The 21,238-nt window shown below is 45.5% G+C and overlaps 1 protein-coding gene across 1 annotated transcript in view; it reads left to right on the forward strand.

The window, feature by feature from the left end:
* Positions 1-21,238, forward strand: part of DNAH2 (dynein axonemal heavy chain 2) — a 202,285-nt gene that overhangs the window by 46,085 nt on the left and 134,962 nt on the right. Inside the window, exons 10-18 of the mRNA XM_060779843.2 lie at positions 81-286; positions 760-889; positions 1,257-1,439; positions 12,498-12,712; positions 12,813-12,959; positions 14,840-14,996; positions 16,366-16,605; positions 17,632-17,817; positions 18,028-18,178. Of these exons, the coding sequence (XP_060635826.2) occupies positions 81-286; positions 760-889; positions 1,257-1,439; positions 12,498-12,712; positions 12,813-12,959; positions 14,840-14,996; positions 16,366-16,605; positions 17,632-17,817; positions 18,028-18,178 (1,615 nt within the window). The remainder of the gene's footprint in view (positions 1-80; positions 287-759; positions 890-1,256; positions 1,440-12,497; positions 12,713-12,812; positions 12,960-14,839; positions 14,997-16,365; positions 16,606-17,631; positions 17,818-18,027; positions 18,179-21,238) is intronic.

Below are 21,238 nucleotides of genomic sequence, written 5' to 3' on the forward strand. Positions count from 1 at the left end.
GTATGGCGATATGACAGCCTTGGGGAGAAATGTGGGGACTTTCAAGGGTGATGACAAACCCTGGCATCTTTGCCCAATAGGTTTGTGACAGCCAGCAACACTTTGCCCGCTGGGAAGATGGCAAGCAGACTCCCCTGCCTTGCTTCTCTGGCCAGCGGGGCCCCCAGATGACCAGAAGCCTGCTTGAGACAGAGGAGACCTTCAATAAGTTCCTCAACAACCTCCGGAATGTGAAGGGGGGAATCCTGGATGTGAAGAACACCTCTTGGCATGAGGACTTCAACCGGTGAGAGATGCCTCCGCCAGCCTTTAGAAATAGGATTGGCAATGTTGGCTTCAGCAGGAAGAGAACTAGTCTTTCCATAGTTCTTGCTTTTCTGGTCACGGGTGGTCCTCCAGAGTTGTTTTTGCAGCCCACAACTACTCTGAGACAAGTTGAGTAGAAAGAGTAAGCGTGGAGGAAGAGAGCAGCACTTCTTAGGATGTATTATGTGAGGGACTGGCAAGATTTTACAATAATGTGCCAAGGATTGGTACCATATGTGTGTCCATTGGCTACAACCATATCTTTCCCCCTGGAATCACTCCATGGACAGACAGCAAATGTCACATGGATCACCACCAACCCACAAGATGTGGAGAAAGAAATGGGCTATTTATTGACCCCGTTGGGGGTGCAACAACTGGGAGGGGGGCTCCATGGCATTGTCTTCCAGACCACATTCTCTTCTCTTTCTGTGCATTCCATGGGGACCACAGCTTCCGTGCTGGTGTCAAAGACTTGGAGGTGATGACCCAGAACTTGATGGCTTCAGCTTTCGAGACAGTGCAAAATGCTGAGCGTGGGGTGGAGATCCAGGACATCTTCCAGCATTTGTCTGCACGAGAGGTACGGCCAAGGCAACTGCTGCCTCCAAGGCTGGGTTCAACCTGATCAATCAGTTGAGAGGAAGCAGCATCCGCCCCTGTGTGAGGTCTCCACACTTGCCTCCATGGTAGCCTCAGTAACTCTGTGGTCTTCGGGCACATCTTTGAGGACGATCATCAGGCTCATCTTAGAAAAATGCTAGCATCCCTTAGCCCAGTAGGCACTATATGAGCCAACTGTTAGATCTTTGGGTTGCTTTTCTTCCAAATGCCTGGGAAGCAGTGGAGAGGAGGTTCTTGGGAGAAGTGGGGAACCCACTTCAGAAAAGGAAGATGGCACTCTCTTTCTCAGCCTGCAAGGCACCTCCCACTCTCTTTTTGTCTCCCAGGCCATCAAACGCACCTTTGATAAGAAAACAGTGGACATCTACATGCTGTTTAATGGCGAGCTCGCTCTGGTCAACAAAGAACTGGGGAAAAAGATCCCGTTCCTCCCACCACACATGTGCTTTTACTCAGGCCGGGCCCATTGGATGCGAGCTTTGCGGCGACGTATTGACAGACCCATGCAGGTAAGTCTTCTCTTGTGAATCAGATTGGATGGGGTGATGGTGGTGATAGTTGTTGAGCGAGTGGGCTTATTAACAAAGACCCTCCCCATAAATGGACATCAGAGTACCTTTTTCACAGCAGCGTGACCCAGGACCAGTAGCCCAAAGTGATAAAAAGAACAAAAAGGCACAGGCCAATGTTATATCTTCCATAAGAGGCTTTTTTTGTAATAAAATAATATGGTTGCACTAGTTGCAACAACAAGGTTTCCATAACACATATAAAGTCCTTTATACTTCCTTCTTTGTTTCCACGCTGGGCTTCTTTTTTGTGCAGATAAATAGCTCTGCTCTCACGGAGCCTCGTCTCATATCAAACTTAGGAACTTCACACATTAGCTTTTTACACAGCTTTACACATGAGGCCTTCAACTTGGGGCTTCTCTCATCAAAGCTTCTCACAGACTAAGGCCTATTTATTTATTTATTTATTTATTTCCGTTACTTTTACCCCGCCCTTCTCAACCCCCGAGGGGGGACTCAGGGCGGCTTACAGAACAATGCACCATTTGATGCCTATACAGTTACACATAATAAAGTCATAGTTAAAACAATTAAAAACAGTTATTACAGTTTTTATTCTCACAGACTGAGGCCTTTCTCCCACTGAGGCAAACTAACATAGAGGCCTACTAAGCTGCAGGCACACCTGCTTATATAGAACTGCAGCTTTTGCTAAGTCATTGCATCCATTTAACCCTTTGACTTTTTTGTAATTAAAAATATCTAGTTGATTTTTCATATTTCTGACAATAGTGGACTCTTCACAGCTCTGTCACTGTCTGGTGCCCATTTGGCCTGATTCCTTCCATTGAGTCCAACTTCAGTTTAGCTCATGGAGCCATGCAACACAGATCAGCGAAGATCCTACGTGATTGCACATAGCTTAAAACTTTCAGATGCAAAACATTTGACGTGTGCTGTAATTTCCCCTCCCAGCCCCAGGATTCACTGTGTCTCTTTGATAGTCTGTCCATATGGCCATTCAGTGGCTGGTGGAAAGTGAGCTTGATCAAAGACCAGAGAGAAAGCTGTGTCTGGCTCTCTCCCTACAACCAGACACCGGCTGAGAGCTTCCTCTGCCAAGATCCACTTGGATCTTCTTGAGGTCTCTATGGATGATATCATCCTGTTATTGAATAAAGCAAGCTTTCCACCGGCAGTGCAATGCCCATTGAAGGCAACTATTGCAGTGACATAGTGCCCTGGGATTGGAGTTCTCTTCTGTCATTCAGAAGAGTATTTCAACCTCAGCGATGCCCCCACCCCCTCCAAAAAAAATACACAAACACAAGATAGAGTTAAGTGACTGAGGGGGGAAAGGAAAGGGCCTGAGGCTGTTAGGAATTGTGAGAGTTGAAGTCCAAAACACCTGCAGGGCGCAAGATTGCCCATGACTGGTCCATAAGATTTCCCCATCCCCAAAACAAAGCATGGGAATGCAGCATCTTGTCTTACAGGAGGATTTTTGCTCCTGGTAATTTCTTGGGTGGTTACTTATATATATATTTTCATTCAAAATTCTCTCACCTTTGTGAAGGGAAAGGTCTGTGGTCTAGACAAAAGGCCCTGGGGGCTGCATGAAAGCCATTTGAGTCCCATCTCCTCAATTTAAAAAAAATGCCCAGTGATTTAGAGGGACCTGTCTTCTGGAATAACACACCTTTCCTTCACATCAGTTTTGTGTTCCTTATGGGGCTGGAGGAGGTATAATTCTCCCCGTTTCTTCTGTGACTTGGAGGCCCAGTTTGTTGGTCAGTGAAATCAGCCGTCTCTTGCTGGAGTTGCAATTGCTGTTTTTTATGCATCCAGCAACCTCATCAATTTTTTTGTCTCTTTCTCTGCTATTTACCTCAATAGCATCCTCTATTGCTGAGTTCCTTTTGACAAGTTTAATTATACGTTGGGTAGAAACAAAAAACGGCATTTCCAGCATCAATCAGCCTTCCCCGCCCTTCTTTCGGTCCTTGTCTGAAGACTGAAATTGCAAAGCCCACACGTTTGTTCGTTCGGATGTAAAGCAAGCACAGCCTACGGAGGGGCTCCCTCTGACTCCCTGCTGCCCAGGTCCCGCTTCACCACTGCCAGGAGCCTTCATTATTATGTTGCTATTAGCAGTTGGCAAATTCCTGGCCTCCGGTGATGCTCCTGCGCCCTGCTTTCGATGTTGGTCGCGTCGCAGTGAGCTCTGCCAGTCCCTCAACATGGCCCTTGGCAGGCAGAGTAGATGCATGGTGGGCTTTCATGTTCTCTCTGCCTCTGCAGCCCCAGAATAGAGACGGTGGGATGGGTAGTCAAGGCTCTGCAGATCCAATGTCCCAGAACAGTGTTTCTCGACCTCGTTTCTTGCACTGCTTACTGCCCAAAGGCTTGGTCCCACATCCATGTCTTTGCTTTCTTTCTGAAGACCAAGAGGAAGGGTGCTGATCTAATTTTGTTTGGGAGAGAGTGCCACCACAGAGAAGGCCCTGTCTCTCATCCCCACCTCCCCTGAGAAAGAGGTGAGACCGAGAGCAGGGCGTCCCTGGACAAACTTAACCTCCAAGATGGTTCATAGGGGGAGACAAGTAACTTGGTTTGGAACCATTTAGGGAAGTGATTCTCAACTGTCCTAATGCTGCGACCCTTTAATACAGTTCCTCGTGTTGTGGTGACCTTCCAACCATAACATTATTTTCGTTGCTATTTCATAACTGTAATTTTGCTACTGTTATGAATCGTCATGTAACTACCCGATATGCAGGATGTATTTTCATTCACTGCGCCAAATTTGACACAAATACCCAATATGCCCAAATATGAATACTGGTGGGGTTGGAAGGGGATTGATTTTGTCATTTGAGAGTTGTTGTTGCTGGGATTTATAGTTCACCTACAATCAAAGAGCTTTCTAGACTCCACCAGTGATGGAATTGAACCAGTCTTAGCACACAGAACTCCCATGACCAATAGAAAATACTAGAAGGATTTGGTGGGCATTGACCTTGGGTTTGGGAGTTGTAGCTCACCTACATCCAGAGAGTACTGTAACTCAAACAATCATAGAATCATAGAAGCATAGAATCATTGAGTTGGAAGAGACCTCATGGGCCATCCAGTCCAACTCCCTGCCAAGAAGCACAATGATGGATCTGGATCAAATTTGGCACTATCACTCAATATGTCCAAATGTGAACACTGGTGGAGTTTGGGGAAAACAGACCTTGGTATTTGGGAGTTGTAGTTGCTGGGATTTATAGTTCACCTACAACCAAAGAGCATTTGGAACCCCAACAATAGAATTAGGTCAAACTTCCCACACAGAATCCCCATGACCAACAGAAAATACTGTGTTTTCTGATGGTGTTTGGTGACCCCTCTGACACCTCCCTCGTGACCCCCCAGGGGTCCCGACCTCCAGGTTGAGAAAGTTCAAGATTTCCCACTAGGACTGCTTGGCTTCCCAACTACTATAAGTTGAAACAGCAGGCAGCAAGTACATGAGGGAGTGTAGGACCCAAGAGGAGAAAATGGCATTGAGGAGCTGTTGGGAGGATCAAAAAGAGCCAGCATTTGGAAAAGCAGCATTTCAGGATTAGGACTTTTCTGGCCACCCTCTTCTAGGAGACTCTCGGAACTGTAGTCCAGAGCCAAGGTCTATTTTCAAGCCAGCAGGATAGATAGCTCCACTGGCATACCTGAATGGGCTGAAGCGCTCCACTCGAGACCTTCCAATTTGAAGTGCAGCTATTGATAATCACTGAGCTCAGTTTCCCAAACAGTTATGGGTTAATGTTGGATTGGATGGCCTTGCGGTCTCCTCTTGCTCTATGATTCTATGATCTGTCTGACTGTGTTCCCGTCTATTCCACATTTATTCACTTTGTTAATCAAAATATTGTGTGGGACCTTGTCAAATACTTTGTTGAAATCCAGATAAATAACATCTCCTAAACAAGCAACCTGATTGAAATCTATATAAATAAAAATGTAATGTTCGTTTGTGGGATTAACAGAACTCAAAAACCACTGGACAAATTGACACCAAATTTGGACACAAGACACCTAACAACCCAATGTACGTCCTTCACTAAAAAAAAATTGATTTTGTCATATGGGAGTTGTAGTTGCTGGGATTTATAGTTCACCTACAATCAAAGAGCATTTTTCACTTTGTTAATCAAAATATTGTGTGGGACCTTGTCAAATACTTTGTTGAAATCCAGATAAATAACATCTCCTAAACAGGCAACCTGATTGAAATCTATATAAATAAAAATGTAATGTTCGTTTGTGGAATGAACAGAACTCAAAAACCAGTGGGCCAATTGACACCAAATTTGGACGGCATACACTTAACAACCCAATGTACATCCTTCACTCAATTTTTTTGATTTTGCCATTTGGGAGTTGTAGTTCTTGGGATTTATAGTTCACCTAAAATCAAAGAGCATTCTGAACTCCACCAATGATGGAATTGAACCAAAGGTGACACATAGGACTTCCATAACCAACAGAAAAGACTAGAAGGGTTTAGTGGGCATTGACCTTGAGTTTGGGAGTTGTAGTTCACCTACATCCAGAGATCACTGTGGACTCAAACAATGATGGATCTGGACCAAACTTGGCACGAATATTCCATATGCCCAAATATGAACACAGATGAAGCTTGGGGGAAATAGACCTTGACATTTGGGAGTTGTAGTTACTGGGATTTATAGTTCACCTGCAATCAAAGAGCATTCTGAACCCCACAAACGACAGAATTGGGGCAAATTTCCCACACAGAACCCCCATGACCAACAGAAAATACTTAAGGCCATCCAGTCCAACTCACTTCACCAGGGCAAGAAAACGTAATCAAAGCCCTCCTGACAAAGAGCCATCCAGCCATAGATAGATATATATGATTCACACACACACAGATATAATAGCATAGATTTGAAAGGGACCCCTAAAGAAGGACAATAATATGTTCCATATTCCAGAGTAGGCAAACCAGACACTCTCCACATCAACACTGACAAAGAAACAGCAAGAAATACTGTTTACCCACAAGCATAGAGAAATTACACATATTAGAAACCATTACTTTATTTTCCAGATCACTAGACTGGGCCACAGCAATGCGTGGCAGGGGACGGCTAGTAAAATATAAGATTTTCTTTGACAGGATCCGTTCTTGACAAACCCGTACTGACTCCCACAGATCAAGGCATCGTCCTTACGGAACTAGCAAACAGGCTCCTGTATCATCTGTTCCTGGTATTGAGGTCAGGCTGATAGGTCTCAGGTTTCCTGGAATGTCTATTTTTTTAAAGGGAGGGATGATGTTTGCCCTCCAGGGTTTCTCAAAAGCCATGATGAGAAGCTCAGGGAGTACAGCAGCAAGTTCTTTGAGTATACAGAAATGCGGTTCTTCTGGTCTTGCAAATCTGAAATCATTTCAAATACTGAGGTGGTTGCTGAATAGCTCCCTATCAGTCTTGATTGGCAATCTAGATCCTTGCCAAGGCCAGCATGGAAGCACACAATTTTCTCTTTTGGGGAAAAAACATGAAGCAAAATAGCTATTGAGTATTTCCAGGTATGCCAAGTTTTGGCAGAAAGCTTTGGGTCAGAGAATGGCCTACCTTTGTTACAGGAGAACTGGCGTTCCTCCAATAGCAAGATTAGGACAACATTGCAATGTTGGAGAGAAGAAGGCAATGTCTTCCCCACGCCTGTATTTTGGTACCAAAGAAGTCCATGCCCCGACTGAGGGAAATGGCATTGGCTTGAGAACAGGAAGGCAAGGAATGAAACAAAAAACTCCATGCTGGGTCCTTGGATCTGTGCCAGTACATCTTAGTTTTTGCATTTTATGTATTGATGATTGAATGTCATATCAAGAAGGAGGAGGAGGAGGAGGAGGAGGAGGAGGAAGAGGAGGAGGAGGAGGAGGAGGAGGAGGAGAAATGATAGTGGTGATCATTTCATATGACAATGAAGAAGAAGATGATAGTGGTGATCATTTCATATGATGATGATGAGGAGGAGGAGGAGGAAGAAGAAGATGATGATGATAGTGGTGATCATTACATAGGAGGAGGCACACAGAACTCCCATGATAAACAGAAAATACTTGAAGGGTTTGGTGGGCATTGACCTTGAGTTTAGGAGTTGTGGTTCATCTACATCCAGAGAGCACTGTGGACTCAAACAGTGATGGATCTGGACCAAACTTGGCAGGAATACTCAATATACCCAAATGTGAACATGTTTGCATTTGGGGAAAATAGACTTGACATTTGGGAGTTGTACTTGCTGGGAAGGCTGAGCAAAGGAAGATAGATGCTTTGGAACTATGGTGTTGGAGGAAAGTTCTGGGAGTGCCTTGGACTGCGAGAAGATCCAACCAGTCCATACTTCAAGAAATAAAGCCTGACTGCTCATTGGAGAGAAGGATAGTAGAGGCCAAGATGAAGTCCTTTGGCCACATCATGAGAAGAAAGGAAAGCTTAGAGAAGATAGTGATGCTGGGGAAAATGGAAGGAAAAAGGAAGAGGGGCCGACCAAGGGCAAGATGGATGGATGGTATCCTTGAAGTGATTGGATTGACCTTGAAGGAGCTGGGGGTGGTGACGGCCGACAGGGAGCTCTGGCATGGACTGGTCCATGAGGTCACGAAGAGTCTGAAACGACTGAACGAATGAACAACAACAAAAACAACTTGCTGGGATTTATAATTGAGCAACAATCAAAGGGCATTCTGAGCCCCACCAACGATAGAAGGGGGCCAAACTTTCCACATGATTTCTAATGGTCTTTGGCAACCCTTCTGATACCCCCAGGTTGTGAAATACTGGTTTAGGGCTTTATAGGCTAAAGCTAGCACTTTGAATTGTGCTCAGTAGCAGGTGGGCAGCCAGTTGAGCTGGCATAACAGGCGGGTTGTATCCTCCTTCGGATCGTCTGGGCCTGAACTATGTGGGGCTTCACCGGTCACAACCAGCACTTTTTCTTGTGCTCACAAACAGAGTTGTAGCCAGTGGAGCTGTTGCAGCAAGAGAGTTGTGTGCTTCAATAGCCAGTAAATGGCCATTAAATAATCAGCAACCAAATGTACAGCATTTATTGAGACTATAGCCTGGGTGAACTGCTTAATTTGCTTGTTTAATGCCCCACACATCTCCCAGTGCAAAAACCCTGATCGGTTTACAACATGAATTAAAACAAAATACTGCTACAAACCCTTTAGTGGCAATGCTGAAGAACAATTCAAAAACTATTAACTTGTCATATTAAAATAAAACAGTGAATTAAAACAATTTAAAAGTATTAAAAAAAGCATAAGATGGGAGCGGAAGTATAATGTCCTCTGCTAAAAGGGCTTTCTGCAGTAGACGGTTATTGGCTGTCCAAATAACAAGACCTTTCTCAAACAGAAGAAAAGCAAAGAGGTGAATTACACTCGAGTTTCATAAGCTGGGTGTAGCCATCACGAATTCTCTGTCATGTGCCCCCACGTAACATGCTATTGGTAGTGATGGGACTGTGCAAATATAGCAGTCTTGTATTTAGACAACCTTCATAATTTAGTTCTCTGGAAACTGGGGATTTTGTACAAAAAAAACAACAACCAGGGTTCTTCTCACAAAACCTCACAATTGTTGTGTCAAGAGCATAATTCTGTGCAGAATAATTTCCTCAAAAACGTCCAGATATATGCATACTGCCCAACATTCACATCTATGTGTTATTCTTGGATTTCCTGAGTGTCGGAAAGCCACTTTTGGTCAGGAAAATGTATGTTGGTGTACTTCATACTTCTAAGTGCTTGGTTGTCTAGGCACGAACTTCCTCTTCCAGGCAGATTTGTAGGAGGCAGAATCTGAAGATTGTTGGAGCTGTTGGGTGTGAGATTGAGATACGATATGGGAACCTCACCCAACTGGCTGCCGAACGAAGAGGTCGGAAATAGGTCCCCCCCCCCCCCAAAAGAAATATCAAGATGGAAGAAGTATTTGTGGAAGGAACAAGAATATGTTTATGGATTAAGAGGAGAGATGGGTTTGCCTCTGTCTTCATTGGTTATTGACCCTCTAGCAGTCCTCTAAAGGCCACCAGTACTGACACTCCTGTGTACTGGAGCCCAGCCAGCATATACTGGGAGTTCATGCTGGGCAAACCTGTCATGGCTGACTCAGTTCTGCTAATGGAAAGAAGTCTTTTAAATACATATAAATATTATTTTGGCACAAGTAATTGGCCTGATTTTTCTAGATGGCATATGTTGTTTTCTTTATTACACCCACTGAAAAGAGCCTAATGGGCAGCCAGGATTTTATTTTTCCCATTTCCTTCGTGCCCACTGTTGACCAAGCAGTGAACTAATGTTCTAGTGAGCTGAAGAAGCAGGGGATGGAGACGGGGGGATGCGAGGATCCAAGATAAATAGGTGAGCTCCCCATCAGCTACCATTTGCTAGTGCCACCTGCTTCCCTTTCATTTCCACACGTGAAGACCTGTCTCACAGGAGAACAAGAACAGTGTATATTGGTGTAAGAGCTATTGTAACAGCCTCCCCAATCCTACACATTTACATGTGACCGCAAAATTGCCAGAACCAACGCTTTCACACACAAGAACTGTGATGTTACTTTGATCCATGGTAGGAAGGTTGGTCAGCCACCTTCTGTTTATATCATGAAAATCACAAGGAAAGAGGAGAATGTGTATCTGTCCATTGGATTATTTCAGCCAGGCACTGAAAATGTTGGGTTGTTGTGAGTTTTCTGGACTGTTTGGCCATGTTCCAGAAGCATTCTTTCCTGACATTTCGCCCACATCTATGGCAGGCATCCTCAGAGGTTGTGAGGTCTATTGGAAACTAGGAAAATGGGGTTTATATATCTGTGGAATGATGTCCTGGGTGGGAGAAAGAACTCTTGTCTGTTTGAGGCAAGTGTGAATGTTGCAATTGATCACCTTGATTAGCATTAAATAGCCTTGAAAATGTTATTTCTATGAGGGCAAGTCCTAGATTCTCCCAATCCACAAAGACCAGGACTTCAGCATATCATGGAAAGGGAACTATAGTCTATTAATGCACCATAGCTGAGGTCTCTGTTTGAGCTGGGCAGGAGGAATCATGGCTCTGGAGGAGAGTCTGTTGGTTATTCCAGATGATGGGAAAGATATTGGAGAGGCACTGCTATGGTGTCCACCTCATGCCTTCAAAAACAGCCTTAGCTAAGGATAGCTTGTCTCCTCTGAATGAATGCCTGGAAGAGGGAATGAGCTAGTTGAGAAAAATAAATTGAAACTGAATCTAGACAAGACAGAGGTTCTTCCCATCAAGAGTCCCAGCCTAGGGATGGAGATGTGTCAACCTATTTTGGACGGGATTACACTTTCCCTGAAAGACTGTGTTCACAGCTTGGGAAAAGGGCTCCTGGATTCATCTCCCCAAAGGTCAGCCCAAATCGATGCCGCAGTTAAGAGGGCTTGCTACCAGCTTTGGCTGATCCACCAATGGATCACCTAGAATTTGGGGTCCTAATGATGGTAGTAACCTCAAGGATGGACCCCTGCAAAGCATTGTACATTGGGTTATTTCTGTACCAAGTTAGAAACTCAAATTCGTTCAAGACATGGCAGCCAGAGGAACATCGAGGAATGAGCATATTACACCTATGTTAAAGTCATTTGACTGGCTGCCAATTAGTTCTAAGCAAAGTACAAAGTGTTGGTTTTAACCCTTTAAGCCCTACATGGTTTAGGTACAGGTTTCCTACATGATAGCCTTCTCCCAACCAATCTATGGCCCCTTTAGACACTGAGATCCTCTGGCCTTTACAGTTATGCCAACCAGACAGAACCCAACTGGTGACAATCACCCAGAGGATCTTTTCACCAGCTGCTCCACCACTGTGGAACGACCTGCCAAAGGAAGGGATCCAACAGCTAAACGAGGTGTTGGGATTTAAAATGCAATTGAAGACCATCTCTTCTGGCAGAAGGCCAACCCAGTCAACTTTCAGTCATGAGTTTTAATTTACATTCTGTTGCTACTAAATGTCAATTTTGTATCGGTGTTTGGTGCAAGTTTTTCAAATTTTTGTGTTTTTATCTATGTTTTATGTTCATCCAAAAAAACGAAACACTACTCTGCAACATACTATCTGCTACTACAAAGTTACAACTGAGCAACTATTAATAGTAACGGAAAGGCAAAAATAAAACATAGATAAGTAAAAAGGTAAAGGTTGTCCCCTGACGCTAAGTCCAGTTATGTCTGACTCTGGGGTGTGGTGCTCATCTCAATTTCTAAGCTGAAGAGCCGGCGTTGTCCATAGACACCTCCAAGGTCATGTGGCCAGCATGACTGCATGGAGCGCCGTTACCTTCCTGCCGCAGTGGTACCTATTGATCTATTCACATTTGCATGTTTTCGAACTGCTAGGTTGGCAGAAGCTAGGGCTGACAGCGGAAGCTCACGCCGTTCCCCAGAATCAAACCTGTGACCTTTCGGTCAACAAGCTCAGTGTTTTAACCCACTGTGCCACTGGGGGCTCCTTAAAACATAGATACTCATACATAAATAAGAATAAAAATAATAAAATAAAATAATAAAAATATTAATAAAATAAAATAATATAAAAATAAAAATAAATAAAAATGAAAAACGACTTAGAGTGGGATATTTGCAGATCTATTTTGGTTTTTTGTTTATTTATGCAAAACATAGATACTCATCCATAACTAAACAAAAAACCAAAATAGATCTGCAAATATCCCACTCTAGCTGGTGGTTATTACTCCTTTTCAGTCTGCTATTTTCCCTGTCCTGATTTAGACCAACAGACAGACCTGTGTGTTCCTTATGAAGAAAGTTATCTCTCTCTGACTTGACATGCCTCCCTGGCTGTCTTCATAAGCTGCTGAGAAAAATCGGCTGCAGTGTCATTGACAGAAGCGCTCTTCTCCCCTCTTCTTCACTACAAGCCTCTTCTGAAAAGAGCCCTCCTCCCAGCTTTATCTTCTCCTCTCTTGCAGAGCCTTTCCACAGCCCACTTCATCCCCCACATTGGGGCTGGAGAAGAAAGCTACCAGAACTATCAACAGCTTGTGCAGGCCCTGGACGAGATTGAGAGGAAGACCTTCCAGGAATGGACCCAGACCTTGGACAAGGACTGCCTGAAGCGCCTGGACACCCCTCTCCTGATCCTTAGTAGCGAGAAGCCTGGCATGCTGGACATCAATTTTGACAAGTGAGAGATATGTCCGTTGTCCCCCGGAGCAGATGGGTCCAGGCAGGAGGTGGGAGGCTAACTCCCTACTATAACTTGTCCTTTCTGTTTCTATCTCCAGGCACTTGCTGAAATTATTTGTGGAAATCCACTACTGGGAGAGAGTGCTATTTGAGATCCCACACTATGTGGTTGAGGTCTATGAACGGAGAGAGGACCTGCGTAACCTCAGGGAGAACCTGTTGCTGGTGGCTCGAGATTACAACAGGTTTGGACCTGCGTGCCCAGCTTCTTGGAGGCTTTCTAGCTTTCAATATGAGGGGTTTTCAACCTTTGTACATTGAGTTAGGGGATATGCAGCTGTCTAGACCAGGCATGGGCAAACTTGGGCCCTCTGGGTGTTTTGGACTCCAACTCCCATCATTTCTAACAGCCTCAGGCCCCTTTCTTTTCCCCCTCAGCCGCTTAAGCGACTGAGGGGGGAAAGGAAAGGGCCTGAGGCTGTTAGGAAATGGTGGGAGTTGGAGTCCAAAACACTTGGAAGGCCCAAATTTGCCTGTGCCTAGTCTAGACACTGTTGACCTGCTACTCCCATCAGCCCTAGTAGAACAGGCAACAATGAGGGATGATAGAAGTTGCACTCCCGTGCCGACAGGTAAGGTCACCGGGTCCTTACCCTCGTGCTACAGCTAACGGCCAATTTGCTTTCTCCTCCAACAACAATGAGCAGCTTAATTAAGTTACTTAGGCCATGAAAGGCAACAAATGATGTATTTTGCTTGACACGCTTCCTGTGTTCTCTTGCATGCTTCAGTGTTCTTCCTTTCACTGGACTAGGGGTTTGTGTGTGTGCGTGCATGTCAGAAGCTACTTGAGAAAATTGTTTCTGGTGTGAGAGAATTGGCTGTCTGCAAGGACTTTGCCCAGGAGTCACCCGGATATTTTTGCCATCCTGTGGGAGACTTCTCCCACAGGATGAAGTCTGGAGCTGACAGGTGGGAGCTCACTCCATCTCAAGGATTCGAACCACTGACCTTCAGGTCAGCAGTTCAGCTGGCATAAGGGTTTAACCCATTGTGCCACCTGGAATGCCACAATTGGAATCAAAGCTACTCATATGAGTTGATGCTGGTCTGTGAGCCGCTGGCTAGCAGGAAATAAATAATCAGTTTTAGCTAATTGTAGTACCAATCCATTACATATTTTGTGGGGTTGGGGGAATTGCCTTCCTCACCACATGAAAAGCAGCAATTGAAATTGTTGGGTGTGGATTTGGCTTACATCGCCGTATCTTCATTTCATGCGACTGAGAAGATGGTTTGGAGAGGAGGAATGCAATATTCCTGCTTCTTGGCAGGGGGTTGGACTGGGTGGCCCATGAGGTCTCTTCCAACTCTATGATTCTATGATTCTGTGAAAGAGGAAAGGGTCTTCTCCCTGTCTGGCTTATGGACCAAAACCAGTTCACAGCAGGGCCTGCTTCCAGTCAGCCAAAATGTTGCCTATCTGCTCCCATGGAGGTGGTGTACCCATTGGGCCACTGGCCTTCCCTCTTCCAGCCATGCCTCTCCAGCACAGGGGTCTCCTACACAGGGAACCAGTTGGTTGCCAGGTTTGAACAGAGACCAAAAGAATGATTGGCTTCCTGGCTGAGTTTCCCAAAGGTGTGTTTGGCAGGGAGGGGGCTCTGTCTGCTTTCTCCACAACCTTTTCTGAAGTGTGACATGGAGGCGTTTCTCCGCTGTGAAAGTGTTGTTTGCAACGAGCTTTGTCTTGGCAGCTGTATTTTTATCATGACACAAGTGTAAGCATTTCTTCTAGGCTGGCTTTTTGCCACTCAGGATTTAATTGGAGACCAAGCTGGTGCTGCAGGAGAGAAATGGGCAGCCTTCAGCGCCTGTTCCCATCAGGCCCACCTGGTTCGTGCAGGGGAGGCTCCTGAGTGGAGGCCCCTACCTTCTGGGCTTGGTTTCGCTCGCCATCCAGAGGCACAGCTTCAAAGCTCGATTGTGTTCCTTTCCCAGAATCCTGCAACTAATATGGCTTTGCAGACTGAGGGATTCTCGGAATGGTGGTCCAAACAGTAACGTTTCCAAGCTCTGGTGCTTTAGGAAGCTTGCCATCCCGTTCTTCTCTTCCCATTCCCAGGATCATCAGCATGCTGTCTGCAGAGGAGAGGGGGCTCTTCCGGGAGCGCATCCGCTATCTAGACAGAAAGATCCAGCCTGGCCTGAAGAAACTCCACTGGTCCCTCAAAGGGGCGAGCACGGTCTTCATTTCCGAGTGCCGATTGTATGCTAGCAAGGTCAGGCTTCCTTCTTTGGCAGGACACTGGGATCTGGTCATACGGGGAAGGATGGAAACTGCAGCCATCTCCACCTTTTTTGGCCCCATCGCACTCTGAAAGGTTGGAGGAACACTAGGAATAGCTTGTGGACCTCCTCTCATGGCACAGTTGGATTTGAAACAGTCATCTCTTGCTTGCTTGAGATTGCAACCTCTTCCTCCCTCACCATCTTTGCACCTGTCCAGCAGTGAACCTGCGGCATGACGCTCACTGGGTTTCTCTAGATGTTAAAAATCTAGTGTTGGGTTGTGCAAAAGTAGCCATCTAACTCCCATCAGCCTTCACCAGGCTACCTGTCTGAACGTATCATCCCCTACAAAGCAGCACATAGATTAAGATCTTCTGGGAAGGCCCTGCTTTCAGTCGCACTGGCTTCACAAGCGCATCTGGTGGGGATGAGAGACAGGGCCATCTCAGTGGTGGCCCCTCAGTTGTGGAACTCCCTCCCTAGCGACATCAGAGCAGCTCCCTCCCTTTGAGCCTTTAGGAAAAGAGTCAAAACCTGGCTCTGTGAGTAGGTGTTCGGAAACAAAGACAATGCAGTATTTTTTAATCAAAACCTTGTGCAATTGACCTGGAAACGGACTCAGACCCTGAACTTAGATGGCGTGTTTTCTAAGTTTGTAACTTTTTAAATCTGTTTTAACTCTGTTTACTATGTTGCAATTTTTGAAATGTTTAGGTGATTGTATTGAGGCACAACGTTGTGCCATTGTAAGCCGCCTTGAGTCACCCTGTCAGGGTAGAGAAGGGCGGGATACAATTATGGCAAATAAATAAAAATAAATAAATAGTCAGTAGAGAGAGGCCTCAAGAGCTGAAGTCCAAAACCACTTGAAGGGCCACCATTGACTTCATTTGAGAAAGTTCCATTTGGGTTGGGATTTGGTCATCCAAAGTGTCACCACTCAATAAGGTTAGAGTTGGGAGTTCCTCTGGACTTCAACCGTACTGCAGAACTTGCAAAAGGAGCTGCAGTCCCAGTCTTTCATTATCACTGGCCCACCTTCTCCTTCAGGAGAAGCCTCCCATCTCTTAAGCTGTCCTCTCATTGATTTCCTTCTTCTCCCTGGCTGAATGATTCCTTCGATGTTCACAGTGGTGCTGGAATGTGCTCTTGCCCTGCTCTTTTCTTCCAGTTCCCATATGGCTGGGGGCTTCTTCCCTAGGCTGCCCTCTCACCTGTCCCTTCTTTCAACAGGGAGTCTTGTCTTGGTTGCTACAACCTCTTTGTGCTGCAGCTCTTGCTGCCAGTTGGGAGCCTCTCTCCTTGCTCGCTCCTTCTTGCTCCCTGAGCTGCTTTGCCTCTCTTTCTGCTTTCTCGCAGGTGCAAACCATTGTGAATGAATACAAGGCAGCCACCTTGACCATTGCTCGCAAGGCCCAACAGATGAGTGAAGCTTTGCTGGTGCGGATCACTGGCAAGAGGATCTACAATGATTTGGAGTTTGAGGAGGACCAGAAGGACCACCGTGACTCCGTGCAGAATAAGCTGGTCGAGCTACATGAAGACTGCATCGCTATCATGCGGCAGACGTACGAAGTCTTCAAGAACGATGGGCCAGAAGTGAGGACCTGCTTTCAGAGTGGGATCTCCCAGTACTTGGAGAAGTTATTTTTCTGGGCCACAGCTTTCAGAATCACCAGCCTTGTTGTATAAACTTATAAAAGTTACTTTTATAAGTCTAACAGCGCTCCATGCAGTCATGTCAGCCACATGACCTTGGAGATGTCTATGGACAACGCTGGCTCTTTGGCTTAGAAATGGAGATGAGCACCACCCCAAGAGTTGGGCATGACTGGACCTATTGAAAGGGGAAAACCTAAGTCCTGATGTGTAGTTCTTACCTGAGACGGGTAGCTCTGTGGACTGAATGTAGCAATTTTGAGAAGTGGGTTGTTGTAGGTTTTTTCGGGCTATATGGCCATGTTCTAGAGGCATTTTCTCCTGACGTTTCGCCTGCATCTATGGCAAGCATCCTCAGAGGTAGTGAGGTCTGTTGGAACTAGGAAAATGGGTTTATATATCTGTGGAATGACCAGGGTGGGACAAAGGACTCTTGTCTGCTGGAGGTGTGAATGTTTCAACTGACCACCTTGATTAGCATTTGATGACCTGGTAGTGCCTGGGGCAATCTTTTGTTGAGAGGTGATTAGATGTGCCTGATTGTTTACTCTCTGTTGTTTTGCTGTTGTAATTTTAGAGTTTTTTAATACTGGTAGTGAGATTTTGTTTATTTTCATGGTTTCCTCCTTTCTGTTGAAATTGTCCACATGCTTGTGGATTTCAATGGCTTCTCTGTGTAGTCTGACATGGTGGTTGTTTTGAGAAGCTTTGGTGTTTTGAGAATCTTTGGAAGGAGCAGGTTGCCTGGAACATGAGACCAGGAATTCTCTAGTTAATCTGGGTATGGGCAGCATTTGCCCATAGCATCACTGGGCTAAGGGATGTGTGGGGGAATTGCGGGATATCCTGAATAAGTTGTTCTCCCAGTGGCCTACTCAATGACTTGATGCCTGAGGAAAGCGTGCTGTGTGGAGCTTTGTGATGGTCTTCCTCACAGCAGCCGTACCCCATTGCCTCTCCCTAAAGGTCCAACAACACTGGTTCAATTACACAGTCAAGATGGACAAGATGATGGAGGAGGCCCTGCGACTGAACGTCAAGTGGTCCCTTTTGGAGCTCTCCAAAGCCATCAACGGGGATGGCAAGGCAAGCCCCAACCCGCTCTTCAGGGTGAAGGTGATTCTGCAGGACAACTATCCTCAGACCCCTCAGGTAAGCCTTCACGTTGTGGGAGGAAGATCCATGTATTGCCACCTACACCTTCCATTTTGGAATAGCAAATTCAAGTGAATTGCGAAGGGAGTGTGTGGGAAAAGCTTCTGAAGTCCTTCTCTCTAGGGAGACTTTAGTCTGGCTTTCTCTGTGGGATCTTTCTTTTGGTCATTCCTCTTTCTGCTGACCTACCAGGCTCCTCTCTCATAGGTGGAGTTTTCTCCAACACTGGCCCAGCTGGCCAGCATGGTCAATGACATCAGCATCCATCTGATCACCAGCATCTCTGTCTTCCGCCATCTCCCAGAGATCCTCGTCGTCAGGCGCAAGTATAATCGTGACCCCTTCTCGACTCTCGTAGGTAAGGAGAAGTTGTCCTTGGTGGAGTTGCCTGTTTATGCTGAGATCTCTAAAGCAGCTCAGGCATTGCCCGTTCTTCAGAGATGGGCCTTGTTGTTCTGCATGCAAACCGTGCAGCTCCTGCGTCCCCTCGAAAGAAGATGAAAGCCTTGGTCTACCTTGCCACATCCTTCACACCAAACACTATTCAAGCTAGGGTACTTTTGGAAAAGAATGGCATTCATCCCCAAGCCCTTCTGTCTTTGTTTTCCTTGCCCTTCAGGCACACTATTCAGGCTCACGCAGAAACAATAAACTATAAAAGCAGTAGAATGAAAGCAAAAAATATTCTAAAAATGCACACTAGAACCACAGGGAAAGATAAAAGCAATGAATAAAACGCAGGAATCCAGAGGTGCTGAAATGACATCAGAATTGGCATGGAGGGGAGGGAGAATCTGTTGCTGGGGGCTCGAGATTACAATAATAATAATAATAATAATAATAATAATAATAATAATAATTTATTTATACCCTGCCACCATCTCCCCAAGTGGCTTACATGAGGCCAAGCCCAACAACACATGGATAAATCAACAAACAATAGTAAAAACAACAAGCAATAAGCAAAATAAACAATACAATTAGTATAACTCAGACATGGACAATAACACAGAAGAATTAAAAAACCTATGGCTAGGCCAGACATAATAGTTAAAACTTTAAAACTAAATGCCGGACATGAACAAAGGATGTATCTAGTAGGAGGGTTTTAAGCCAAAAGTAGAGAGCAATAGGTTTGGACCTGAATGCCCACCTTCTTGGACGCTTTCTAGATTTCAATATGAGGGGCTTTCAACCTTTGTACACTGGGTTAGGGAATATGCAGCTGTCTCGACCAGGCATGGGCAAACTTGGGCCCTCCAGATATTTTGGATTTCAATTGCCACTATTCCTAACAGCCTCAGGCCCCTTCCTGAAGGCTGAGAGAAGGCGTTTTTTTGGACGACCACTTCCAGAATCCACAAAGTATCCACAAATTATCAACCAATTTTATTTACTTATTGTGTCAGAAGCAAACTGAGCATACAGTTGTAATGTATTTTAAAACACAAAGTTTTAAAAACTTGGTGTTATACTAAATGTCCTTTGACCAGTAGCTGGCCACTTGGAGTGCCTCTGGTGTTGCTATAAGAAGGTCATTATGCATGTGGCAGGTCTCAGACTACATTGTAGTGTGTGGTCTGTGGTTTTCTCTTCTCACACTAGCATGTTGTGGACTCCACTTTGTAGCCCTATTTCTTAAGGTTGGCTCTGCACTCGTGGTGCCAGAGCTCAGCCTGTTCAGCACCTTCCAAGTTGCCCAGTCTTCTGTGTGCCCAGGAGGGAATTTCTCATCCGATATCAGCCACTGATCGAGGTTCTGGGTTTGGGCCTGCCACTTTTGGACTCTTGCTTGCTGAGGTTTTTCTGCGAGTATCTCTGTAGGTTGTAGGAAGTTGTTTCTCCATTTAAGTCATTGGCATGCTGGCTGATGTCCAAATAGAGAATGGGCTGGAGATGTCAATGCCTTGGTCCTTGCATTGCTGGCTGCTACTTCCCGTCGGATTTCAGGTGGTGCAATACTAGCTAAATAGTATAATTTCTGCAGTGGTGTAGGGCACAGACATCCTGTGATTACGCAGCATGTCTCATTCAGAGCCACATCCACTGTTTGGTGATGGTGATATGAGTTCCACACTTATTCAGCAGCAGAGTAGCAAAGCACAAAGGCAGATGTCTTCACTGTATCTGGTTGTGATCCCCAGGTTGTGCCAGTCAAATTTCATATGATATTATTTCTAACTCCCACTTTTTGCTTGATATTTGAGCAATGCTTCTTGTAAGCCAAAGCACGATCCAGAGTGACTCCAGATGTGTTGGTGTGCTCCAGTGGGATTCCTTCCCAAGACATCCTCAGAGCTCGAGATGCTCCATGGAAGGGTATTTCATCAATGGATTGCCTTCTTGGAGAAGACTTTCCCCCTCGTTTTCTGAAGAAAGAGCCAAAGCTGTTGAATCTCTCCTTCACGGCATGGTTTTTTCCTTCTGTTTGCCTGGCACTTTTGACCTGTGAGTTGCAACATGCAACTGTGGCTTGGGCCTAGCCTGGGCCACAGAGGACCCATTCTGTGAAGCCAGAATGTGAAGGTGCCTTGCCCGTCTGGTGATAGTGCCTCTCTTCTCCTGAAAGTATTGTTCCCAAGAGAGGCTAAGCTCTGGTCATACTATCATAGAATCCTATTGTTGGCATGGACCACAAGGACCATTGAATCCCCCTCCATTCTTCTGGGCACCACAATTGAAGAGAGATATTGACAAGCTGGAATGTGTCCAGAGGAGGGCAACTAAAATGATAATGGGTCTGGAGAACAAGCCCTATGAGGAGCGGCTTAAGGAGCTGGGCATGTTTAGCCTGAAGAAGAGAAGGCCGAGAGGAGATATGATAGCCATGTATAAATATGTGAGAGGAAGCCACAGGGAGGAGGGAGCAAGCTTGTTTTCTGCTTCCTTGGAGACTAGGACACGGAACAATGGCTTCAAACTACAAGAGAGGAGATTCCATCTGAACATGAGGAAGAACTTCCTGACTGTGAGAGCCGTTCAGCAGTGGAACTCTCTGTGTGGTGGAGGCTCCTTCTTTGGAAGCTTTTAAACAGAGGCTGGATGGCCATCTGTCCGGGTGCTTTGAATGCAATATTCCTGCTTTTTGGCAGAATGGGGTTGGACTGGATGGTCCATGAGGTCTCTTCCAACTCTTTCATTCTATGATTCTATGATTCTAAGTTGGAATGCCCAATCCAAGCCATCCCAACAGATGACCATATAGACCTCCAGAGAATGAGATTCCAAGGCAACGTTTTCCACTATTGAGGGAATAAGTACGTGTGCCAAGGGTTCAACCACTTCCTACTTAACCCTCTTAGGCACTGAAGGGACAGAAGCCCTCTTGGCGAGAAGAGACACAGAGTTCAAAAGTGCTCGCCTGAAGGACACTGGGAAGTAGCATCGTAGACTTTCAGAACACCATTAAATGGAGCAG

This window comes from Anolis sagrei, chromosome 6 (assembly GCF_037176765.1).
Source record: "Anolis sagrei isolate rAnoSag1 chromosome 6, rAnoSag1.mat, whole genome shotgun sequence".
Taxonomy (NCBI): domain Eukaryota; kingdom Metazoa; phylum Chordata; class Lepidosauria; order Squamata; family Dactyloidae; genus Anolis; species Anolis sagrei.